Below are 26604 nucleotides of genomic sequence, written 5' to 3'. Positions count from 1 at the left end.
ACAAAATGCAGTGAAGTTCATATAATGGAATGTCATTTTATTTGAGAAACGTTTGATTTTCACGAGTTATTATTGTATCGTCGTTAGGGATAAGGGGGGTAGTTACCTTGACGTTATCATCACTGACATTGACATAGTAATTTGTGTATTTGGTTGTCTGACTGCACTCTTTGTGGGTTGCGATATCCTATTTATCAAAAATGTCATCTTGATTTGATGCTTGAATACGTGCAAGTCAGTAAGTAAACTTCAGGATGTGTTTAACGTCTAAGTAATCGGTCAAAAGATGTCACGTGAAACAATAAACGCAACAAAAGAAAAATCTAACCAAATATCCCTGTGCTTTTGGCTGGGTGTGGTTTGCTTTGACAATCCTAGCAAGACTGTAACAGTTCATCTCCACACCTTCTTTCTGTTAATAGTTGTTTTCATTATATCTGTTTGTCTATTAACTCTCTTGTCATTTCAGATCCGGTCATTCACACCTGATCATCCTTCATTCCCTTCACCTGGTTCTCACGCCCATCTCACCTGCAACCCATTCCCTCGTTAGTCACTCACTACTGCTTGTAGTTCTCCAGCGTTCCATAGTCTGTGTCCCTGTTTCTGTCTGTTCTGTTCCTGCCGTTACTCCAGTAAAGGATTATTATTTGCTTACTCTGTTTTGTCCATTGTGCTTGGGTCCCTGGTCTTCGATCCGTGACGCCACCTTCCTAATGAGGGAAAATACTGAAACTACTATTATACATTTAACATAACAAGTGGATTAGCTAATGATTAGCTAGTGTACACAAGCTGTGGGCTTACCCAAGTCCACCTTTAGTACTTATTATTTTTACAGGCAGTCAACTCATGTCATGCTTGGGGATTATATCGAGCAAAAAGATCAACAAACAAAAGATATCATCCTTCCTAATACTTGAGTCAATTCATGTGATATATTGTATCTCTGTTGAATTCAGTTTTTTTCAATTCAGTTTATTTTGTATAGCCCAATATCACAAATTATAAATTTGCCTCAGAGGGCTTTACAATCTGTACACATACGACATCCCCGTCCCAGGACCTCACATCGGATCAGGAAAAACTCCACAAAAATAACCTTTCACAGCGAAAAAAGGGAAGAAACCTTCAGGAGAGCAACAGAGGAGGATCCCTCTCCCCGGATGGACAGATGAATAGATGTCATTTCACCTACATTACAATATGTGACAACACAATCCCTTAAACAGAATAAAGGCCTGGTCCAAAGGCAGAGAGGTCGTAGTCGTGCAATAACAGACATAAGAAATACAAAAAGGTCAATTCCTGTGTTAGCGGTCAAGTACGGACATTTTTGCATCTTGTTACCATATCATGTATAACCTTTGTGTCTTTAAGATAAGCTTTACAAAAATTGAATGCATCAAACTCGACGTTGTCTTTGTATGACTGATGTGTATCTTGTAAAACAAGAACTGTGTATCTTGTAGAACAGCGATGTGACCGCGAGACTGGCGTGACAACGTGGCATTATGAAGACATGGGGTGTGTTTTACTGTTTAATGTCACGATCAAACCGATCACGGCCACTCCCAAGCTCGAAATGATTCCAGTAACCATCCCAAACAACAAACACAAACGCACTAATTTTCAAGGTGCGTTGATTGTCTCCGACCAACTCTCCCACTGCTATAAATGTCCCTTCATCCTGCCTCCATGGGAACACGGACAGTGTCTGCTGCAGGTACAGTATGAACGCCTCTGGTGATAATAGTGGTGGTTGGGATATTTTAAGCAGGGATTAACGAATGACATAGGATTTGGGCTCATTTAGTGAGAATTTTTAACAAAAGTAAATGTTATAGTATATAAAATAGTCCCCAGAAATGTGATTGTGAGTGATGAAATGTAGTTCATCATTATATGGAATTTATTTAAAAAAAGAAAGAGATATTTTTACAATTTTATTTTTGTCCGAAAAGCATAAACATTATTTTTTATGCTCATTTCTCCATTATTATGACTAAACAGTGCAGGCGTTGTTAGTAATAGAATTAGGAGTAGATACGTGTGTCCGAAAATGTGACTGTGAGCATTCTTTATAATTGTTTTCTTTGGACGATGTTTCAGGATCTATTTGCAGTATTCTGGACCTGGCATGTATTGATTTGCAATAGCCTGTAAGCCAATGAGAGCTACAGTTGTATTAAAGATAAAATACTTTCAATCATTCCTTCAAGACACATTTTAACTGCAGGGCCTTACTTTACCAATACATGGCATTAATATAATGTAATGTTTATTTGAATTCATAGACACTTTAAACTAGACTCCATCAGGTAACCTTAGTGCATGTTTTTGTTCACATTATTACTGTAATTATTACTGTAAAGCATTGACAGTAAACCATTGGTGCACTGATGCTACTTTAGCTAATATTTGAGCTACTTTTCTGATTTGACATAATGCAAATGTGCAGTCTTGTCAAAATGTAAATTTAGTATTCCTCTCATTGACCCTTCGTTCTAACGAGCCTTCATCGTTAACTAGCGTTAGTACTTCAATAATACGCTAGCTACTTAAGTTATACAGAATGCATACACATATTGCCTTTGCTTGTTCATAATTGTAACAGTAAATACAGACCTACCCAGTTTTACAGGAACAGTGTTGTTCCTTAATTTCATTGTCTTCAGTCTCGATTGCTCGGTGATGTGGTGGCTCACTTTTAGACTTTATCTTTATGTGTTTAACCTGTTTTCACTGCATATATCTTTCAAATACATATTGTAGACCCTCCTGTCCGCTTCTCTCTCCAAATGAAATGTCTTCAGGGAGTGCAGTTAGTGACAGTGTGGGCTCCATGGTAGCTTTGACAGCCTGACACAGGAGCACCATGTTGAAAAATAGATGCAAACCTCAATTTGATTCGTCTTGTCACGTTCTGGGTTTTTGTGTCTTGTTTCCTGTTTTATTTTGAAGTCCTTGTCTCTTGTGTCCTCTGTTTTCCTGCACCGTGAGTCATCATTCTGTAATATTATCTATATTGGTTTAAAATGAATTTTCACCATTGTGTATGTTTCTCTTTCTCTCTCAGCGATGGAAATAAAGCCTCTTACGGTGTGTTTGGCTGTCTGTGCTGCACTCTCGACAGGTATTACCATAGGGAGGCCAGCAATATTAAGTCTCGCTCTTTAGTCATGCTTTATTTTACATATCCAAAATCTCTTTTCTCTTCTCCAGTATGTCATAGTTGTTCTACAGGAAAGGAGTTCATCACGACATTTCTTCCTAACTACCAGGGTCGTTCTAACGGAAATCTCTATGTGGTCCTGACTGCTCAGGGCTCTGAAGCCAATGTTCACATACAGGTTAGAATCAGGTTATTTTAAGGAAGGACAACAGTCCAAAAGAAAGACAAGATCCAGTCATTTTTAATGTGGCTCATGAATGTTTAACCATTCCAGACAAATTGATCTGCAGGTGTCTTCAGTGAAATTCAACAAGCAGCTGAAACTCTCTGCAGGTGAAACCCTCCAGGTTTCTCTGCCGTGGGAATCCAAGCTGAAGAAGCCATGGGTCACTGCCAACTCTGCGGTCCGAATCTCATCAAGTGCTGACATCTCGGTGGTCTCCTTCAACCGTCGCTTCGCCACGGGAGATGGCGCGGTGGTTTCCCCAACCAAAGAGCTGGGCACTGACTACTTTGTGTTCACACCCTCAGCAGGCAGGACCGGCATGGACAGTCTATTTGCTATTGTTAATGGCAATAAACAGAACCGGATCACCATCATACCTGATGCCAATGTGGTGCTAAGAGGCAGGGAGAGGTGGTCGCGTGGGAAGGGGGTGACCATTATCCTGGCCCCCTACGCATCCTACCTTGTACGAAGTAAAAACACTTTGACAGGCACACGGATTCAGTCTCAGCATCCCGTAGCTGTCTTGGCAGGCCATCAGTGTCTGTCGCTGGGTGGTAGGTGTGAACACGTGTATGAACAGCTCCCCACTGTGGCAAGGCTGGGTCAAGAATACATGGTACCCAGGACCGGCAGCTGTTGGGCCACAAACTGGGCAGTAATTGTAGCAGTTGAAGACAACACCCATGTGACACTGCACAGGGGCCTACGGTCAAGTCAACAGTTGAGTGGAATATGTATTATTGCAATATACTGTTAAAGCTCCTGCAAAGGATATCATGGTGTGTCTTTCTGTCCACTTTTCCATCCAGTCCAGTCTCCTAAAAAATTACGGCAACATAACTTCTAGAGTAGGTTTAGTAAAATATCATGATTTGGCTTAAAATAAATTATGGATGTAAATTCAAACAAGTCAACATTAACTTTTGGTTTCACACGAGTCCTGTGTTGACCGATCCATCTTTTCCACGGCAACCTCCTGCCAGTGCAGACTTCCGTTGACTATGATTGGAAACAAATATGTGATATGTCAAGCAGACAAGTAATCTGGGAGAAGATGTTTCCAAAATAGTGACTTTCAGCTTGTGTTTTGTTTATTTGGTCTGAGTATCATGCTATCATTCAATAATTTCTTTGTGGTCAGAATCCTTTTGTGGGGGGTTTGGTTGGCTTTAAAAAATGACTGCATCTTTTCTTGTTATTGTCTTTTCATGGGTGGAGGGAGTCTCTCAGTTGTCATGAAGATGGTTCAATTAATCACTTCATCTTAAACTGTTCTGTGGTTTGGTGATCGCATATTTGACCAACAGGATTGAACTACACTTCTCTAACTAAGTAAGCATGTCTTCACCAACAGGAGGCTGAAGACAGCTGGGGACGTCACCTTAACTAAAATGATGTCAAAACAGCCACTGCTTGTCAAGAGCAACAAGAAAATTATGGTGTTGCTTCTCAGCAACAACAACCCTCATGACCCTTTTCTAATAACGATGACCCCTACCTCCAAGCTTGCCACCGATTGGGCGGTGGAGACAGTGGGTGGACTTGTCAACACTATTGCTATTCTGTCAGAAACGGAGGGGGCTGGCAGTGTGAAGGTGTGTGTGACTAAGGGACACTGCCTCTCACCTAAGTGGAACACCCTCCTGTCAAATAAGCAGTGGGTGTGGTCCAATATAGTAGTGGGGAAAAAGCAGAATCATGTGACCGTGGAAGGGGACGCCCGTATGGCAGTCTACGCTTACGGTGGGAAACATCGCCATGCATATGGCATTGCTGGAGTTTGTTCTGAAGGTACACAGATTCCTTTACAGACACACACGCACATAAAATAGAAGATTAGGGCCACATAAAAAAACAACTATTTGATTTAAGTTTATAAAGTCAGAATTCTGAATTTAAAGAATACTACAAATTAAACATGATGCACTAATCTACCGTACAGTATATTTATGGCTGAAAGTGAAAAGATACACTAATACATTTAATAATGATAATAACACGTATCGGCTTTGTGTTGCATGTATTTCTATATGAGGTGTTTGTATTTCCTGTAGGCGCCCCCCCCACCGAACCACCAACGGATTCCTGTGAACTGGTGAAATGTCGTGTAAAGGAACTTTGTGTTAAGGGAGAATGCGTCCACGTTTCTACGGCAACCTGCCATGCAGTCGGTGACCCCCACTATATGACATTTGATGGCCGACGCTTTAACTTCCAGGTAGGCTTAGGACAGCTTGACCAATCATCACCAACTATTCACTATTGAGTACATCTCTATTCTTACCTGTTACATTCTGTTGAGGCCGACAGGGACGCACTAGACACAGACCACAAAAGCATGGAGGAATTAGCAAGCTAGCTAACAAGCTAAGCGCTAAATGAGTTAAATTGCTTCAACCCTACTCTCCATTTCACAGTGTAGAAAAGCACATCACACACGCCGAGGCAACTGTGGAGCCTAACGAGGAGCCGGCATTTCATCACACGGCATTTGTTAAGAATTTCTGGAGCATCTGAATGGATTAGCATTGCATTGGCACAATTCCAGAATCAGACTTTAATGTCATGGTATAGCAATCCATTGCTTGATCTGACATGCCTCAAAACTTACATTGTACATCAAACTGTGTGACATTCAAAGAATCTTTAAATTTTGCTTTTCAAGTCGTCTTTACAAAAGTAGGAGAATAAAAAAATGTCCCGGTGTCTTTGTGAAACGAGGTGCCGAAAATGTTCATAATTTGACCTTTGATTCAGTTGGGCAAGCACATTTATCTTTTCTTTCAGGGAACCTGCACTTACATTATGACAACAGTTACAAAGACGGCGCCTGACCTTCCGCCTTTCACCGTGACGACCACGAACAACCACCGCGGTAACACTCGCGTTTCATACGTGAGGACCGTAACTGTCAGTGTTCACGATCAAACAATTATCATCGGCAGTCAAAGAGGACAAGTACAGGTAACGGATCTGCTGTCATCTACTGTAACAAGCAGTGAATGTAATAGTCAATGTTTAAATATTAAGGCAACTTCATGAGAGTAACAGACTGAACTACATATTCATACAAAAACTACCATATTAGTCAGATTTTTCACATGTAAGGTGTAAGTATGTTAGTAAGAGGTTTGCTCAATCAGATTATTGAATGTGTGTCCAGCAAAATACTTCCATCAGCTCTCTCGTGTACATCTGGCTCGAGAAATTTAAAAGATGAATTAAAACACAATGCTTTTGTTTGAATAATTATTTCTAATTGCAATTTTAAAAGTCCAGCCCCCTTCAGGACTAGTGTCTATTTCACTTGCTACACAATGTTTTAATTGTTTCACATTTAAAGAGACAGTTCACCGCTGAAAAATACACATTGTTCTTCTTACTTGTAATGCTATTTAACAATCTCGACAGTTTTAATGGGAGTATCCTAGTTTTGAAGATATCAGCCCGAGCTATGTCTGCCTCATTTACTCTTTTCAACATGGTTTGTTTGTTTGAATCATTGTTCTGACCTTTAGGTGAATGGAGGTGAACTTCAGTACTTGCCTGTCAGTTTGTTGGGGGGCAAGGTCTCTGTAACGCAGAGTGGAATCTACGCTGTACTCACCACTGACTTTGGCCTGAATGTGAAGTATGACTGGAACATGAGGCTGTACATTGTAGTACCATCTTCCTACTATCAACACCTCGGAGGCCTCTGTGGAAACTACAACGGAGACAGGAGCGATGACCTGCCTGAACCAAAAGGTTGAGTGAAACAAATTTGTGTTGAATTGGTGAGCAGGTAGCATGGAGGTAGTGATGGAGGGAACTGCATCAAGAGACTCTGGCTGTCAGGATGGACTGTAGATAAAAAGGGGCCCAGAACATTATTTTGGATGGGCATCTTGTATGTTTACTACTGTATTTGGATGTATTGAACACCATTAGGGATATACAAGTGAAATATATAGTCTGGTACATACAAAAAATGGCATTAAAATGGCACACATATTTCCAAAACGCCTGAACTGAAACCTCTCTAATTTCTTCTGCTTCACTTTTATCAAAGTCAAACTTTGCAGAGAGGCTGCACATATTGTGCTATAATATGCAAGAGATATGATGAAGAGAATGATGCAACCTGCAGCTGCATCATTCCAAAGAGATAATCATCTTCAAAGTGCTTCTTTTTTTTTGCTGTGTACCATCTTCATTTACTCTTGACCAGTAACATGTATATGCTGATATCTACACATCTGGAGAAATCCCACAAGTGTTCCCTGTATTTATTAAAATAGCCCAGAGATATTACCCTTTTTAGTATAGGTATGCAATTCTCGAGCGGAGGCCTAAAAAATAGGTTTGTGTTTAAGGTGATTGCTCACTCAGCTTTTCAGCATGTTGCTTTCTGTTGTCTTGCAGGCTCCAGTATCTCTGCTGTGCTGAACATGATCCAGAAGTGGAAGACCAATACGTCCGATCTGTTCTGTCACGATAACTGTGCTGGTCACTGTGCCCATTGTTCGAAGGAGCAGCAGGCCCACTTCAGCCGTCCCAACCTATGTGGCATTCTGACAAAGTCAGATGGGCCATTTTCAGCCTGCCACAAAAAGGTCGACCCCTCTTCGTACCTGGAGAACTGTGTCTACGATGTCTGTGTCAATAAAGGTGAGCAAATATTTGAAGATGTTTTCAAGGCAGAATTGCACACAAAAATATGACGTTTAAAATTGTGAAAATGCAATTTGATTGAAGCCAATGCCGTTCTATGTTGTTCAAGAGTTCACGTGATAATAATGTGACTGTGTGTTCGTCCAGGTGCTAAACAGATTCTCTGTGAAAACCTGAAGAGTTACGCTGATGCCTGCATGTCCGAGGATGTGAAAATCAACCCCCAGTGGAGAATGGTTACCAAATGCTGTAAGCCGGCAAGAAAATATTATTCCTTTGAGGTGCTATGACTTCGCTGCATCATGAACCATGCAGCGACGTTCTGGTGGAGTGTGGCAGTAGAAAGCTACAGCAAAAAACAGTGGGTGACTGCAAAGGTGGTGCTGATTTAATACAAGCTGTGTTTGTTGTCCCTTGACCAGACACCTAGGCAAACCTAGGATAGCAATAGCACACTATAGCAATAAGTGAGAGCGGTTACATTTTTTGGAAATGTTCAAGTGCCCCCTCATCTGCATGTAAATTACCGCAAACGATTTTTAAAAAAATGTTGCCTATATGAATGAAACATTTTGATGTGGTGCCATAAATAAACGTCAATTGTCAACCTAAATGTTAATATGGCACACGGATTAAAAAGAACGGTTAATCTGTTGAATAATTAAAGTATTCTGTAAATTAGTAAATCTGCTAAACTAATATGAAAATATTGACATTCTTTAATGATTGTCAGTTGTTGTCTTATTGGTTTGCACACTGTATGGTTATCACAGATAAGAACAAAGATCTCTACCCCCCCCCAGTCCTTTCTTGTCCCAAAGGGAGCCATTATGAGGCGTGTGGTTCCGCCTGCCCTGCCTCCTGCTTGTTCCCAGACTTGGTGTGTAAAGCTCTCTGTGTGGAGGGGTGCCAGTGTGATAAAGGACTGGTGCTAAGTGGAGACAGGTAACATACGTAGCTTTGATGCTACTACGACTAACGTCATGCACAAACAAACAAACCATCCAGCAGCAGGTTACCGCTCATAACCACCAACGTGATGTTCTAAGATCGTGATTCTGAGGCTTCATTAGGAGTTTGTTATATCCCGAAAAATTACGCTCACATACATCTACATTTCTTTGTCAATTGATTTCTTTGTCAATAGCCGATTATGTTTGTTTTATACACATCACAAATTAATATCTTACGACACAGGACTGAATCTAAATAATGTAATGTACGTATTTATTTATTTTTACGTCAAACCGTGAAGTTACCGAACCAAGTAGTTGTGATGCTACACTAATTAGTGTGCTAATTAGCAACACTAAACCATAAAAGGCAAGAACACAGGCAAGGTTTCATGTAATGGTCATTTAAAAAATGGTTTGTGCGTGTGTGTGTCTTTCAGATGTGTTCCTCTGCGTAGCTGTGGATGTCAGTATCAGGGCAGATATTACCCATCAGACACCACGTTCTGGGGCGATAACACCTGCACCACCAAGTGTAAATGCATTGAAAGGAAAGCCAAGGTTGGTGTGTGTGTGTGTGTGTGTGTTTGTATGTGTGTGTGTGTGTGTGTCCGTTACTTAAGACCTCTGTGCCATCACAGTTACTGTGTGCTGTTCTTGTTTATGTCTTTTTTCTCTGTGATCTGATATTCTGTTCTGATCTCATTCTGCTAAAGTGCAATCCAGTCACCTGTAGGAAGACTGAGGTGTGTGCCTTGAAGGGTGGGGTCAGAGGCTGCTACCCAATATCCTACGCGACATGCCGGGGCTCTGGAGACCCCCACTACCAAGGCTTTGACGGACAGCGGTTTGATTTCCAGGGCACTTGCACCTACACGCTTTCTAAACTCACCACGGTCAAATCCCAGGACCTGGAGCCATTCCAAGTGCTGGTCCAAAATGAGAACAGAGGCCGCAACAAGGCTGTTGCCTACACCAAATCTGTCTCTCTTACTGTATTTGGTAACATCACGGTCAGCATGAGTCGCGTCAGTGTGGGGAGAATGCTGGTAAGATTGGTCTGTCTGTGACCATGGTAACCCGTGGCAACCTCATGTAACCAAACCATGATTTGTGAGGTCTGAACTCATTTAAAATAGCAAAGGGAAATCGTATGCTTAGACTCAACCGTCATTGCCTGTTGCAAACGTTTTCTTCATTATCGCATTGCATTTTGGGATATGTGTAGTTTCCAGTGTTGGCGTTCTGTAATATTTTAATGGATGTAGTATCCCCACACCATTTCTATGCTAAAACTTTGGACAAACTAAAAATATCTCACGTACTGTTTTAGCGTAAGAAACAGCTCGTTTGTGTGTAATTTCAGACATGTCATTTTTCATGTTCTCAATCAATAACTCTGAATTTTCGGGCTGTAAAAATTTGCTTAAGTGAAGTAAGTTTAAAAACAACAAAATGCTCTTATTCACCTATGCACACAGCACAAACACAAGCTTATATCTTTTATACATATAATTATACATACATGATACATGGTTTTGTAAATGTGTCCATGCTCCGCCCTCAGGTGAACAGTCAGCCAGTGAACCTGCCTTACTCCACAAAAGACGGCAAGCTCTCCTTGTTCCGGCGTGGCTACTCTGGCTACGTTAAGACAGATTTTGGTTTGACGCTCAGGTTCAACTGGGACAGCTACGTCACCTTGACTTTGCCCAGTTCATACTCTTCTGCTACAGGCGGTAAGTTGAAATATAATTAAAATATACCTATAAGCTATACTCTTAACTATTCTCAGTGCTGTAACTGTGACTGCTCTGGTTGTGGCTCGTTTCTCTTTATCAGGCTTGTGTGGAAATTACAATGGAAACCCTGGCGATGACTTAGTGAAACCTGATGGCACCCAGGCGAAACACGTGAATGCCTTTGGAGACAGCTGGAAGGTGAGATTTGGGATGTTTGTGGTATAACAAAAAAATAATAGAAAAAAAAAAAAACACAAATGAAATTCAGTTAGAAGCCGAAAGCAGGCACAGTTGGTGCCACATTTCAGGTGTGTGGCTCCTCCTCCAGCTCAATACAGCAGATCCAATAGTGTCTGTACATCTGGTGGACAGCTGGGAAGGACAACAAAGTCAATCCGAATTAATCTAACCGCCTCTTACTAATAGCCTATAACAATTAATTAAAGAAGAAAGACATCTCAAAATATTTATCCTAAAAACACATCCGGCCTGTATAGGCATTGTTTCAAGACAGACTTGGAAAATGGGAGCCTATCCTTTAAATATCAAACAGTATCTTTAGTTCTTATTAGTTTATTCATTTTTTAAAGTTTAATAACACGTGTGCATGTCTTTGAACCCATGCAGGCAGGAGGAGACACTGGCTGCACTAGTGACTGTCCTGGTGGTAAATGTCCGGAGTGTGAGCCTGCGCTGATAACACGTTACCAACAGCAGCGCTACTGTGGCCTCATCGCTGACAAGCTGGGCCCGTTCGGGTAGGTACCGCATGCTGTTGGGTTGGTACCGCATGCTGTTGGGTTGGTACCGCATGCTGTTGGGTAGGTACCGCATGCTGTTGGGTTGGTACCGCATGCTGTTGGGTAGGTACCGCATGCTGTTGGGTTGGTACCGCATGCTGTTGGGTTGGGCTTTAAGGACAAACTAGTGAGGTCAGATGTGATCCATGTCCAGTAGTAGACAAACCCAGGGTTGTTTATTAAATGGTGTCTATACAGACTGTGGCCTTCTCCATCTCTGCCCGTACAGACAGTGTCACAGCATACTGGACCACACCTCCTTCCTCACAGACTGTGTCTTCGATTTGTGCGTGTATCGAGGCCACGCCTCCGCCCTATGCAACAGCCTATCAGCTTTCAGCACCTCTTGTCAAGAGGCGGGAGCGAAAGTGGGGATTTGGAGAACCAAAGAATTTTGTCGTAAGACACACACACACACACACACTTGAGAATTACACTGCCCATCCACCCAGCCATCCACCCAAGAGAAACTTTATCGGAATTCAGACTATCCGCTAACCGGGCAACCTTACAATGAGGGCCTACTAACAAATGTGGATATTCTCTGAGATTTAAGTGCCATATATATAACTATAAATATATATATTTATATAAATATAAATATAAATCTCTGAGATTATAAAGTAATACATTTCCAAGAAAATCCAAAAAGACAATGTACAGGACATCAGTCAGAGAGGACGGAAATCTTTATTTGATCTTTTTTTTATGTGATTATCCATTTTTTTTAATAAAACAGGTTGAACATGAGGATCAAGTACAATTCATATCGACGTATCTTACGGGACCTTGGCATCCATCCACTAGTCCATCTTAACCATAATAACCCTTATTTAGGCACTAAGGTTTTTCCACTCTCATCTCAGAAGATATTCACGTTTCTTTTCACGCAAATTTGCCACTTTAATCTTTAAGATTTTTATTTTTTTTTCTCGTAAATTTACAACGTTAATCTGGCTCTCTCTAAATATCACCTGCTCTCGTGCTTCCAGTCTGGACTGGATGAAGGCCCTATAGAGATAAATTAGATATTGATCTTCTCAACAGATTCTGCGTTATCAAACAAGCACACTTCCCGAAATGTCCCTGACATGTTGTTGGTTGAGTGAGTGGTGACCCCAGACGTCCCCAATGGTCCCAAGCGTGTCGGTAATGTCTGTGAGGTGCATGATGATCACATCACTGTCATCCTGACTGAGCATCTCTCTGCCAGCTCCATTGTGCGGCGCCAACAGTCACTACGAGCTGTGTGGGCCCCCCTGCCCGCTGACCTGCAGCGGCCCGACACCCCCAGCAGGCTGTGACGAGAACGCGCACTGCACAGAAGGCTGCGTGTGCGACGACGGCTTCCTGCTGAGTAACGACAAGTGTGTACCTCTAGCACAGTGTGGGTGTCAGGAGGAAGGACAGTATTATCAAACCGGACAGGTACGACCTGCAGGTGTCACGTGCCGCCTTGACGGCTTCTGTTACTGACGTCGTTACTTCTTGTGCCACCGCTACTACTATTGCTGATGATATGTCTCCTCTATTCTCAGGTGTTCTACCCAGAAGGGTCATGTGACACCCGTTGTGTGTGTTCAGAAGGTGGACACATACAGTGTGATGGCAAATTCCGCTGTTCGACCAATGAGATGTGTGTTGTGAAAGGGGGCGTGGCCTCCTGTTCTCCCAGCGGCGTTGGTTCCTGCTCCGTGAGCGGGGTCAGGATCGTCAGGTCTTTTGACGGACAGGTGAGGGACATTTACACTTACACGATGTGTCTAATTTATTTAATCTCTAAAAAAATATGTTATTGATGAAATAGATGATTTTATAGATAAAACATGTGATGCTTTTATCATTACTATCTATTTAATGACAAACAACGTAAGTACGCGTTTAATGTCGGTCCTCCATTCTCACAGTTGGTCAGTCATGTTTAAATATATGTCCAAATCTAACAGTAATGAGTCATGGTTTTGTCTTTGACACTTTGACACTTTTAAAAACACATATAGAAAATGTTATTAATAACAAATCTGAATATATCAGCTCATATAAGCTTATTGCAGCTATATATCAGTATTTAGGGTGCTCACATTCCCTGTTTGTACATATACTTACAAAAAGTAATGCACGTATGCAAGTATCTCGCTGTCTTGTTCACGAGTGAGGGCAAGATGGAGCGGGAGATCGACCTGCAGCAGTAAAACAGGCGCTGCACCAGACCGTCTTGGTGAAGAGGGAGCTGAGAAGGGTTAGGGTTAGGGGGAAGACCCAGAACACGTTTAATTCAATTCAATTCAGTTTATTTTGTATAGCCCAATATCACTAATTACAAACTCCCCTCAGAGGGCTTTGACCTCACATCGGATCAGGAAAAACTCCCAAAAAATAGAAAAAAAGGGAAGAAACCTTCAAGAGAGCAACAGGCAGGAGGCACGTTGGAGGTATTACATCTCCCAGCTGGCCTGGGAACGCCTCGGGATCCCCCAGAATGAGCTGGGAAATGATGCTGGTTAGAGAAGCCTGGGTCAGCCTGCTGGGTCTCTGCTGCCACCGCGACCCGACTGGATGGGATGGAAATGGATGGACGGATGAACTAATAACGATCGTTACATATCTTGATATTAATTAATTAGCATTTATTAAATCTGCTACCAGCAACAACGCTACACAGGTGTCGCTTGTCGCGATGACGAGCCTACAGATCCACTGAATGTGATTCACTCTTACCACTCCGGTATAGCTTCAACAATTACTGTGCAAGGTCTCACATAACATTGAACATCTTCCGTTTCATCCTCTAGGCATTTCCTCTGTGGGGGAACTGTTTGTTCCTGTTGGCAGAAGTGGAGGAGGAAGGAGGGAGGGAAGACTTCTCTGTGCACGTGCAGCAGCAAACCAGTAAGGGTGGCGCAGTCTCTCGCAGTGTGGAGCTCAAGGTTTACGATGTGGAAATCACCATGGAGACCGGGGTTGTTTGGGAAATCAAGGTACGACTGACATGTTGTGTTGGCCAGGTGGATGGCGTGTTCCCACAATAATTGTCTAATAACAGTCAAACACATGTGGTAACTTTGTGAACATCATTTTCTGGCCTCGTGGAAAAACAGCTATGTCTTGATATTATTGTCCATTTGGTTTAAATGTAGATCTTTTCTATAGGATTTCAAATCACCAGCCCTTTGAACTCTTAATGGGTGAACTGTGTCACACTTCTCTGCTGGCATTGTCAAATATTTATATTAAAATGACTCGCTGAACATCTCAGTGGGTTACGTTTGATTTCTGTGAGGCTCCAGGCAGTGATTCTGTTGAACAACAGACTTCACACCTTCATAATGTGCAGCGTCTTCTCAGGTGAGACAGAGCTCATGTGATGAAATACGTTGTACCCCTCTATGGCTCAGGTCGATGACGTCAGAGTCTCCCTTCCTGTGTCACTGGCTGACGGACAAGTGCGAGCACATCAAAATGGCCTCCACATCATCATAGAAACCGACTTTGATCTGAAGCTGACCTACGACAGTGTTGCGGGAGTGTTCCTACAAATCCCTTCCACCTATCGCGGCGCGCCACGCGGTCTCTGCGGCAACTACACCGGAGAGCCATCTGACGACCAGGCATCCGCAGCGGCAGCTTGGGTCGTGACGGAGGACGACACTGTGTGTGACACGAGCTGCGGCGCCGGCGCCGGCGCCTGCCCCGTGCCGGATGAACAGATGGGCCATAAGGCTAAAATGGCCTGTGACATCATCAGAGCCCAGGGGGGCCCATTCGCAGGTTGCCACTCAACAGTGTCCCCAACTGCCGACTACGACGCTTGTGTCAGGCAAGGAATTATCTTTAATGTCGAAGTGTTGCATTACACAACATATTATTATTATTTTTTTCTTAAATATATTCCGACAGACCATGAATATTAGGTGTAAAAAAAAAAAAGCTGACCTTTTTTTCCCAGGCGAGGGGGATTTTCGAGAGCTTTCCCACCACAAATAAAGGCATCAACCAATTTAGGCTGTGTAGACATATTCAAAACATACACAATAGTGTACAACAACACAGAGGCTCCGTGCAGACCAGATCCACTCCTTCTGTTCTCACCTTTCACAATTAAAACCCTAGACATATACAACCCATCCTTTGACCTTTGACCTGCGAGAATCTATTGGAAATGAAAATGAAAATCATTGCTGGTTTGAATAGTTTTAATGCAAAGTATTTGCATTTGTATTTAGCATTTTCGTGTATTTGCCACGCCCCTTATGTGTGAAAGCCTCAACTGTTTTTCCAGCTTGACGGTGAAGTATGATGTCTTATAGTCCCGGTCTGTAAGCCCTTTTTCACTGCAGCAACAGTAATCCGACTGTAGCATCCATGTATTGTTTTTGCTTATATTTGCATATTTCATATTGCAGTCTTAACACCGGCCGGACACTCTGGGCCAATCAGCTGGCCAGGCCACCGAGAATTATTGAATACTGAATTTCATAGCTTCCAGCTACAAACTTAACCTAATGTACCACACTGTTTTCCTATAGGATGTGGGATTTTTAACAACATTTCAGGTGCACTGATTTACATGTTTTACCTGTAATCAGTGGTTTAGTTAATCTGGATAAGCTATTTGCTATCTGATCCTATGACGGCGTTTGTTTCTTAACCCCTGCGAGAACTGTTGCGGTTAGGGTTATTATTATAATAGAAATGGGAGACAAAACTGCAAAAATAAGATCCAGAACCAGAATGATCCTATACCAACCAGGAGTCTCTGTAATACGACCGTTTCTGGTGTTTCCTGTAATTAGATGAAGGTTTGATTTACAGGGAGATGTCCACAGGCAAAATGGGCGCGGACATCCTGTGTCGTCACATCCAGAATTATGTCACCGCCTGTCAACTTGCTGGCACCAAGATAAGCAAATGGAGGAGCGACAGCTTCTGTCGTAAGTCTCATCCGATTGGCTGATGCTCGCTGTTGCTAAATGTGGTTTATCGTAGTGTTTGGATGTGTTTATTCTCCCATGTTGTATAGTATGATGGACAGGAGATCTTTTGTTCATCTTTTGTTAATCTAATATGCACAACATGTTGCTCTTTTTGTCTTGCAGCTGTGAGATGTCCAGCAGGAAGTCACTATGAGCTGTGCTCCTCCTCCGCCTGCTCCACCTGCTCCTCTCTGCAGGAGTCGGAGCCCTGCCCCGTGTGTCAGGAGGGCTGCCAGTGTGACGACGGCCTCCTGTCTGATGGAGTCCGCTGTGTTCCCATAGAGAAATGTGGCTGCGTGGTGCATGGACAATATTACGGGGTAATCACTATCGTCAACGTCAGCTTCTTCATTGTCAATATGACACATAATGGATATGAAGGTTTATCTTGACAAGACCTTCTATGTCAAGCATACTAGTCGCCATTCATTCTATCTAATGCGTAAGTGACTTCTTTCAGACGGGGAAATCTATATTACTGGGCGACTGTTCGGAGCGCTGTGTCTGCGAGTCTGGACACTTCAGCTGCAGCTCCACAAGCTGCAAGACGGATGAGGAGTGTCGCAACAGGGATGGAACCGTTGGCTGCTACCCCACAGGTCAAATACTTGCCGAGTGACTGTAACCTTTTGGATCGAGTGCTGCTGCTACTTTCGTTAGAGTTGGCAACACTGAGATGGGATTTTTGGTTTGGAAGATTAAAATAATCTGGCATCCTCTCGCTGGTTTCTCAAGATTATCAACCTTAGCTTTAATGTTATATGGCTTGTCAAATGTGTGTATTTTTGTATTTTGTGTTATTTTGTGTTTTGGATTTGGAAACTGTTTGTAAATCAATTCTGTTTTTTTTTTTTTGTTGCATGTTTTTGACAGCCTTGAGCAAGCTGTCTCTCGTTTCCTGTTTTGAGAGAAGATGCTTTTATTTTGAAGGCCGCTCGTGGAGTTAAAAAGGTTTAATGTAACGGTTACGGCAAATATGTCCGATTTAAACACGAAACAAAGGAGGTAAAGGTTCACGCGCTCTTACATTGGTTTGGGGAATTATTAATAATACTGAAATCACCAGACTAATAATGTCAGCCTATAAAAGGCCCCCTAGGGTGCTCAGTGCCCTGTGACGTCACTATAACTATATTTCTCTCAACTTGAATTATACATTTTCTAAATAAACTCTAAATAATAATGTACCAATGCTGATACTGTGTTTGTTCCAGACCCGTGTGCTGAGGTCACGTGCAGGGTGAAGGAGCACTGTGAGGTGTCAGAAGGCCATGGAGTGTGTGTTCCTGACTCCAAGGCCTTATGCTGGACCATCGGCGACCCGCACTACAACACGTTCGACCACTTGAGCTACTCGTTTCAGGGAACCTGCAGCTACGTCCTCGTCAACACCACAGGTTCGCTATTACCTCAACATGGAGATATGAAACAATAAAATTCAACTCTATGTCCATTTGTTTTGCTACAAATCACATACATTCTTTTTACATTGACGTCCCCTCTTGGATCCACCGAGAAATGAGAGGTTTTCTAAAGTAGTGCTATGTGACAATTCCAAACTAAAAAGACCACGTGTCACATAAACCAGTTGTTATAAAGTGGACACTCTGTCTTGCTAACGTTAATTATTCGGTCTTCCTAAGGTCTTGACCCCACCCTGCCAGAGGTAACTGTGATCACCAAGAATGAGCTCCGTGGGAACTCTGAAGGCTCCTTTGTGCGTTCAGCCACAGTGGAGATGCTGGGCCACCTTATCACCCTCCCAAACAAAGACAGAGGCGTCATATTGGTGGGTCTGACTTCAATACACGGGAACACCGACAACCTTTCATGCACAAGTCTTAGTCACGCTGGTTAGATGACAGACAGGCAGGCAGACAGACAGACAGGTAATGAATGCATCCCAAGGCATGCTTTATCTTGCTGTGGCCGTGCACGGATAAATCATTTTACATACATCCACATGTAAAGTTTCCACTGGATATTTTTCCTAATTAAAAAAATGTGCGTTGTCTGATGGGATACCATATTTCACTACAGTGCGATTGGTTTAATAACATGCCTTGAATTTATTTTAAGCCCGCTTTTTGAGGTGTAAAATGTGCCCTTTTGCCTTTTCTTTTAGTTCTTTCACAACCAATTCAAAAATGTGCTGTTGATGATATTTCTATTAATGAAATACTTTAGTTTTTTTGACATATATTATTAAAGGCCCAGAGATGGCAGAATATTTCAAACATACCCAAAGTCTTTTAGCAGGTAAATCATCATCAAACAATAAACATTTGATCTCATTAACCCCCCCCCCCCTCTCTCTCTCTCTCTCTCTAGGTGGATGGTATAAAGACGGAGCTTCCTGTCATTCTTGATGAAGGCAGCATCTCCATAACAGAATCTGGAATCAGAGGCATACTCCAGAGTGATATCGGCATCAAGGTTACTTTTGATTGGTCCACCCTTCTCATGGTATCCATCAGCAGCAGTTACTATGGTAACGTCGCCGGGCTCTGTGGAAACTACAACGGCGACAAGGAGGACGATCTGACAACAGCCAGCGGCCGCCCAGCTGTTAATGTGACGCAGTGGGCCGGCACATGGAGCATCGAAGACAACGACCCATTCTGTTACCACTACTGTGAGGACACGTGTCCTCAGTGCTCGGCGGAGGACCGCATCAAGTAATGTTACGCAACATTAAGTTTTATTGTGACTTAATAGGTGTAATTTGGTCAAAAGCGAGATCTCCAGTTTTTTTTTTTTTTATTGTAAAGAAGGTCTAGTTGCTATATAGTGTGAAAGTATGAAAACAACTCAATCCACAGAGAAACCCACTAACCACTAACCGTCAGTGTCTGATTTAATATAGAATATATCCAATTCAGTTCATGAACTTACACTTATATCTTATTGAATATTTCTTAAATAACAATTTTTCAAGGATTTACATTTTTTTTCATCTCACGTATCCCCTGAAAACCACCGTAGTAGAGCATGTTTACACGCTTTAATGTTCAAGAAAGACCTTTTTTTTCTCATTCTCTCTGACTGAATATACCGATATACCCTCTGTCTGAAACTCTCCGTTTTACCCCCCCCCCCCCCCAACCCAAATATTTCACAGGGGGTACATCACTGGAAAAAGGTTGAGAACCAGTAGAAACCCAACATTCAAGTAACTGGAAAATAAGCTTGATGTGTCTAACTAGTACTTCTTCCTTATAGATGTCACTGTTCTGTTCAACTGATCACATCACAATAGTTGAGGGGATTACATGATGAAGAGTGTGGACTTTTGAAGTTTGAGTTGATGACAAAAGATGATCTGCTACTTTCACTTGTTGATGATTTGCTGAGGCTAACGGGAAAGTCACTAGAAATACTCTGATACAAGTCAAGTTCCTGCATTCCAAATATTACTTCAGTAAGATTACATAAGTATTAGCATTAAAATATACTTTGAGTAACACAAGTAAGTCATTATACAGAATGATCCTTTTCAGAATTATATATTTATATGATATTCTTGTATTATAATAAGTGATACATTGAAGCTGGTTTGTAACTTTCTAAAAAAAAGTTTGTAAAGAAATGTCACTATATCCTGACAGTGGTCCATGAAACGGATAATGGATGTAGTGAAGTGGAAGTTTAGCTTTCAAATGGAACTTCTCATGTACATGTACCTTAAAAGTGTACGTAAGTACAGAACTTGCGTAAATGTACTAATTATCATGTACTTTCATATGAGTGAGCTGACTATAAACCCCTCCTCCTCAGGTACACTGGTCCAGAGTACTGCGGGATCCTGAGTGACAAGAAGGGGCCTTTCTCTGGTTGCCATGGTAGCGTGCCCTTAGCAGAGGTTCTGTCGGACTGTTTGTATGACGTCTGCATCAATGAAGGACGGCAGGAAGTACTGTGCGAGGCCCTGAGCAGCTACCTGGCAGAGTGCCAGGAGGCTGGAGCATCTGTGTTGCCATGGAGACACCTGGGCAACTGCTGTGAGTTCTATAAAAGTGCATTTATGTAGACTGAAATACTACAGACAGATGTAAAGGCACTCAATGCAAAAAATACATAAATATATTAGTCTAACTGTATAGCTGCTCTGGTCTGTGGATCCAAAATGTGGATTTCTTTTATTCATTTTGTATTATTTCATGAGCAATCCTACCAAGTTTTCCATTGGTTTAAGTGGTGCTGAGTTATTTAGAAATTCATATAATTCTGGATTAATGCGTGGCATAAATAAATCTGCAAAAAAATCGTAAATTTAAAAAAAAGGTGAAAACTGGGATAGAATAATTTTCAAATGGTTGTTTGAAATGTGCTTCGGGCTCGAGAGGTCACCGTGTGGGCACCACCCCTTGTCTCTCCCAGTCCGCCCGTCTCCTAAACGTTGTTGTTGTTGTTGTTGTTGTGCTTTCAGCTCTCACGTGTCCAGCCCACAGCCAATACAATATGTGCGGCACAGCGTGTCCCGCCACCTGTGGTCCTCAGCCGGAGGTTTGCATTACGCTCTGTGTGGAAGGCTGTTTCTGTGACCCGGGATATGTGCTCAGTGGAAAGGAGTGAGTACAAGTTGTGACTAATGTCTTCGACAATTAACTCAGACTGACGTCCTTTTTTTTTTGTCAGGTGTGTCATCAGGGAGACGGGCTGCGGCTGTAATCACGACGACCGTTACTACCTGCCGGGTGTGACCTTCTGGACCAACTCGCTGTGTGAGGAGAAGTGTGTGTGTGACGCAGCGACCCAAAAGGTGAAATGCGAGCGGGCCGGCTGTCGAAATGGAGAGAGGTGTGGCGTCGTGAACGGGGTCCAGGACTGCTACCCAGTCAGCTTTGAGACGTGCATCGCACACGGAGATCCGCACTTCAAGACCTTCGATGGACGCAGGTTCGACTTCCAGGGCAACTGCGTCTACAGGCTGGCCGGTGTGTGTGGAGACGCCACGGGCCTCACGCACTTTGAGGTGAGCTGAGCACCAAACGAGACAGGGCACCGTGAAGCTGTCTTTACGAGGAGACTTCTTCATTTAAATACAGGCCTTTCCCTTGTATGTTTCAGGTGATATTTCTGTCTTGTACCTGTACATCTATGTCAAAAGAAGAAAGATTTGTGTCATATATCCTAACTAAATCATCTATTCCTTTACCATTCCCCCTCCTGCCTACGACATGTCCTCTTCACTCCTCTTCTGGTGCAGGTCAACCTGGAGAATAACAACCGCGGCAACAAGAGAGTGTCTTATGCTAAAGTGGTGACTGTTAATGTATATGACAACACGTACACACTGTCAGTGGACTTCCCAGGCCGTGTACTGGTGAGGAACAAACACACACACACACACACACACTCACTCACACACTCACTCACTCTGAGGGGTGCTGTGGAAATCAAATGCGGACAGCTCAGTCGAGATCAGATTTTCTTATGGAGACTTTTATTGTGAAGGCTTGTAGCTTCTACAATTATTTTGTTTACGATATTAAAAGACAGCAGAATAAGCTGAGCACGATGATATTATAAGAAGTATACGGTGTTTAAATGAGTGAAGAATGTGAATTGCTTTGCTCACACGCCGTTACTCTTGCGATTGGTGTTAACTGTGTGTCTGTGTGCCCACATAAATTAGCATGCAGCACATGAATGACCTGAAGTCTCAAGTCTGATCAGCCGTGTGTGTGTGTGTGTGTGTGTGTGTGTGTGTGTGTGTATTTGATGCAGGTTAACGGGGTTGAAAACTCCCTACCCTTCTCCAATTCATCGGTCCAGGTACAGGGGAGAAACAGACTGGCTGTCCTTGAGACCGACTTTCTGAAGGTATAAACACCAAAGCATCCATCATCATTGATAAAGTATCTATCAAACATTTTAGTTAACCTTTGTCTTAACTTTAATGCGATTAGGGCCATCAAAGCATGTTACAAGTACAGCGAGTACCTCGGCTGCCTGCGTAAAAACAGGAGGTCAACAAAAGAGCAATTTAGTTATTTAGTTGCAATGTTTTTTGCATTCACTACGGGATGCGGGCTTAATCGGTTAAAAAGGACATTTTTTTATTTCAACTAATCCCGTTAGGAGGCGTTTTAATAATAGGAAGGTGAAAAAGCAAAGCTAATAAGGTGATTATTTTCAAATGTATAGATGATGAGGACTTATCAATTAATGTGTTTACATGGTGTCAAATATCTAAGTTCTAAAATATTTTCAAATTGCTAATTTATGTGCTTAAAGGGAAGGTTTTTCGTTTTTTTGACCAGCATTGTATCATTAAGAATGTATAATACACACAAATGAACCGTGTTTAACTCCTTAACAGCATCTCCAGTTCTCTGCTGTTGGTCCAGTGTTGGTTCCAGTGATGCTAATCTTTGATATAACTTTACTCTATTATTCACATTGTTAAAGGTCTCCTTTGACTTTGCGAGTTCCGTGCGGGTGGAGCTGGCGACTAGTTATCACAACGCAACCTGCGGTCTCTGTGGGAAGTTCAATGGCGACCCCGCTGATGACCTGGCGTTGCCCAATGGGAAGTCGGCCTCTAGCGCCAATGACTTTGGAGTGAGCCAGTGGGTGGCGGACGTGGACGGCTGCTCCCATGACTGTAAGCAGCTGATGCAGTGTTATTTATTGACACCAAAATATTATTATGGAGCCGGGGAGAGGTGGTAATAATCTGAGGAAAATTTCACAATTTCCGATATTAAAGGTGTAGATGTACCAGAAAATAAATGGGATATTCTCTGGGATTCAAGTGGCAGATTACAAAGTCATAGATCTATGAGAAAAAGAAAAGAAAAACCCTTTGTGGAGTCAAAGATGGAAGTTGTAGAGAGTTAGTATTCATTTATGTTAATGAAGGAAACAAGTATATGTGTCTTTCAGGTCCGCCTCGCTCAGAGGCATGTAATTCAGACTGAAGCTGAAGTTTTTTTCTCATAAATTTATAGTTTTGCCACTTTGCAGTCAGAGAATGCGCACGTTATCTTTCTCGTTAATTTTCTGACTTTAGTCTTGTAATTTGTGTTCTTTTTTCACCGAATATTAACCCCCTTCCCCGACAATTAAAAAACAAACAAACTCTAATGGCCCTAAAACAACGTCATACTTTCAGACATGCACCTTTCTATAAAAAAATACATGCGCATTTTACACGTCAGTCTCATATCTAAATAAGTCACGATGTCAATCTCTAAATTGGAGATGCTTTACAAACAAAGGGCACTATAATCTGCACTTCCATTTACACAATGAATGGATTCAGTTATACGGTTTAAAAAGCATTTATTTAAGCATTGTTATTATTAGTTATCACTCAGGTGCTCACCATCCCTTTGACTTCATCAATGGCAGATGATACCAGCAGTTTGAGTGACATGTGGTGTGATTTGTGTCGCCAGGTAAAGACTGCGCTCAGCCGCTCCCCCCCAACTTTAAACCACCCGCCTACGCGTCAGTCTGCGATGTCATAACAGCAAAGGACGGACCCATGTCGGACTGCTTACATCGAGTAGATGCCAAGCAGTATCGCGATGACTGCATCTACGACATGGTGCTCAGCGAAGGCGAGCAGCGAGCAGCCTGCGACATCATCAGTGGCTACGTGGAGGAGTGTCAGAGGAACGGAGGCTGCGTGAAGTCATGGCGGACGAGGAGCCTCTGCTGTAAGCACTCTGAGACGTGGCCGTGCACAGTTGTTCTTGTATTTGTGCGTGCGTGAACTGAGTGCTATTCTGTGTGTGTGTGTGTGTGTGTGTGTGTGTGTGTGTGTGTGTGTGTGTCTCAGGGATGCATTGTGCTGCCAACAGTGTGTACAGTGTCACGGCTCCTGGCTGTCCGATCAGCTGCACCTCTCCATCTCCACCCGCCAAGTGTGAGAGGCCGCCAAGCGAGGGCTGCGTGTGTAACCCCGGTTACCTTCTGAGTGAGGTAATCCTACACACGGGCCCGACCTTCTTCATCAAAGAAGGAAGGGCCAAGGTTCTCTTCTGTTACACACAAGTTGAAAAGCCTTGAATCAGATGTCTGTTTCATTTATGAAATGCTACACACAGACAACGTTCAGATGAGAGCTCGGTAACAAACCCACTCGTGGCGCCACGAGCAGCTTTCTTCAAGAGCCTAGTGCAAAGAATAACCACCAGATGGCTTTACAGGATTAAGAAAACATGAATGTACAGGCAACAAGAAGAAAAGTAACATTTCTTATATATATATATATATATATATATATATATATATATGCTCTGATGCATGTGGTCTGCTGGAATTGTTTTATATATATATATATATATATATATATATATATATATATATATATATATATAAAACCATTTCCAGCAGACCACATGCATCAGAGCAACAAGGAGCAGCACGCCTTCAAAGAGGACTAAAATGATTTTCCTTATATTGTCCTCTGCTATAATAATTTCGATCACCACGCTGAATTTTCTGTTCAATGGATTCTAGGCCTTCAAACATAATTGTTATTAAGCACTTTATAAAAGTGCAGAAGAGCCAAAAGAGTGCCTTGGACTTGTTCCTTTTTTAAAAACTTAACTTAACCCTTGTTTTTATGATATATGATACGATATGATATCATTCCAATATCATTATCATACAGTGTGCAAATTATCTACGGTACGAAAATAAAAGTAATGTCTACAGTATATATGTATACACACATGTATATACCAAGCAAATGTGAAATTAACTAAATATTAATAAACTTGGATGAAAACAACAAAAATGAACAAAAACTAAAAAGTATAGCTCTCATAGACACTATCACAACTACATGTGTTGTTTATCCCCTAGTGCATCTGTCAACAGTCATGAGAATATGTGGCGATGTTTTTTTATTGTTTAATTTATCATTGGAGTAATGTAAGGAATGTCCTATTTTGAACTGTGTCCAATACAGAAAAAAAGAGGTGAGTATAAGCAATGTTGTATTTTAAGTTTTCTCCTAATATCCATTCCCTAGACAGCTTTAGTTTTATCCCACGTATACCAGATCCTGTTATGCGTTTTGGATATTGCACCCTTACAATAAGGGTTAACATCGAGAACTGAGTATGTATAAGTCTTTTGGGGGACAAGAGAAATGGGGAGAATGGACTTTAACGTCATATTTGCCAATACCTAAACCTGGCAATATTGGCTGCCCAGCAGTTGCATTCAAATGGGCAACGCAAACAGTGACTGAACTTTGACCTTCCAGGATCGCTGCGTGCCACTGGCTGAATGCGGCTGCAACTTCAACGGCCGGTACGTTGTGTCGGGTCAGATGTTCTACGCCGACAACGCCTGCCAGCGCTTCTGTGTGTGTCGCGGTGGGATGGTGGCCTGTAAGGACAAACCCTGCAAAGGAAAGGAAAGCTGTGGAGTGCGAAAGGGAGTGAGGGGTTGCTACAAAGCAGATTAAAGCAGCAACACACTTCATATATTCACTGTGTTTATACTAGAAGCTTTTTCTTATAATTCTAACGGCTCATTCAGGTACAAAAAATACTGAAAATGTTGTTGTTTTTACAATTAAAGATATAATTCAACTATCAAAAATCTGATATTAAAGGTCTCTTCCTATTGAAACTAATGCAGGGTGATATGGTCAAAATGTTCTATGTATTCAATATCTCGCTAACATTAATAGTATGTTTGCTGGTAATTCTATATATAATAATCCAACAATAAAATAATTTCACTATTTTCTGTTGCTTTTTAGTCTCCCTGCTTACAATTTATTCCAGGTCATAATGTACTCTGACTGCTTGCTGTCTGTTACTGTTACAACTAAAACTACTTGTTTATAAATTCTGCCTTCATGAATCTTCCAATACTCAGTTTTTGCTTCAAACTGTTAAGAGTATTTTTTAAATTGTTGTTCCTAAAACAGTTTTGACAAAAACTGAACCTTCATGGAGGATAATTGTGTTTGCAACAGTGATTGTTGTATCTGTGGATGATTACAGTATGTATTTTTATTGGAGGTCTGAACGACAAAAGGACCACAAACAACTTTAAGATTTGTCTTTTTTCTTGATCTGTTATTTTCCTCAATAACTTTGTTG

At 42.0% G+C, this 26604-nt stretch overlaps 1 protein-coding gene across 3 annotated transcripts; it reads left to right on the top strand.

Moving 5' to 3' along the window:
- Positions 1 to 1650: 1650 nt before the first annotated feature.
- On the top strand, positions 1651 to 26332 carry LOC117728220 (IgGFc-binding protein-like). 3 transcript variants are annotated; one of them, XM_034529017.1, is made up of 36 exons: positions 1651 to 1726; positions 3080 to 3136; positions 3226 to 3353; positions 3466 to 4124; positions 4759 to 5195; positions 5459 to 5622; positions 6192 to 6368; positions 6923 to 7151; positions 7809 to 8054; positions 8205 to 8306; positions 8861 to 9002; positions 9451 to 9571; positions 9727 to 10059; positions 10578 to 10749; positions 10853 to 10950; positions 11380 to 11510; positions 11782 to 11951; positions 12766 to 12980; positions 13091 to 13285; positions 14345 to 14530; positions 14948 to 15369; positions 16365 to 16483; positions 16649 to 16845; positions 16986 to 17124; positions 17740 to 17922; positions 18169 to 18314; positions 18857 to 19203; positions 20303 to 20526; positions 20955 to 21096; positions 21164 to 21500; positions 21735 to 21851; positions 22256 to 22351; positions 22940 to 23135; positions 23932 to 24195; positions 24318 to 24460; positions 25755 to 26332. In XM_034529017.1, the coding sequence occupies exons 1-36, from the start codon at positions 1678 to 1680 to the stop codon at positions 25956 to 25958; spliced, it is 7287 nt and encodes a 2428-aa protein (XP_034384908.1). In that variant the 5' UTR covers positions 1651 to 1677; the 3' UTR covers positions 25959 to 26332. The 3 variants fall into 3 exon arrangements, with proteins under 3 accessions (XP_034384908.1, XP_034384909.1, XP_034384910.1); XM_034529018.1 differs by lacking the exons at positions 21735 to 21851; positions 22256 to 22351; positions 22940 to 23135; ... (1 more) ...; positions 24318 to 24460; positions 25755 to 26332 and having other exon boundaries at positions 20955 to 21031; positions 21164 to 21294; XM_034529019.1 differs by lacking the exons at positions 20955 to 21096; positions 21735 to 21851; positions 22256 to 22351; ... (2 more) ...; positions 24318 to 24460; positions 25755 to 26332 and having other exon boundaries at positions 21164 to 21337.
- The last annotated feature ends 272 nt before the right edge of the window (positions 26333 to 26604 follow it).

Source organism: Cyclopterus lumpus, chromosome 25 (genome assembly GCF_009769545.1).
Source record: "Cyclopterus lumpus isolate fCycLum1 chromosome 25, fCycLum1.pri, whole genome shotgun sequence".
NCBI classification, from domain to species: domain Eukaryota; kingdom Metazoa; phylum Chordata; class Actinopteri; order Perciformes; family Cyclopteridae; genus Cyclopterus; species Cyclopterus lumpus.
The sequence above is the reverse complement of the archived record's forward strand: the minus strand, read 5'-3'. Positions and strand labels throughout refer to the sequence as shown.

Coding starts and splice junctions, on each gene's coding strand:
- LOC117728220 (XM_034529017.1), top strand. CDS start 1,678: ATGTCCCTTCATCCTGCCTCCATGGGAACACGGACAGTGTCTGCTGCA. Junction 9,572..9,726: donor GCATTGAAAGGAAAGCCAAG/GTTGGTGTGTGT, acceptor ATTCTGCTAAAG/TGCAATCCAGTCACCTGTAG. Junction 24,196..24,317: donor GCGGACGAGGAGCCTCTGCT/GTAAGCACTCTG, acceptor TGTGTGTCTCAG/GGATGCATTGTGCTGCCAAC.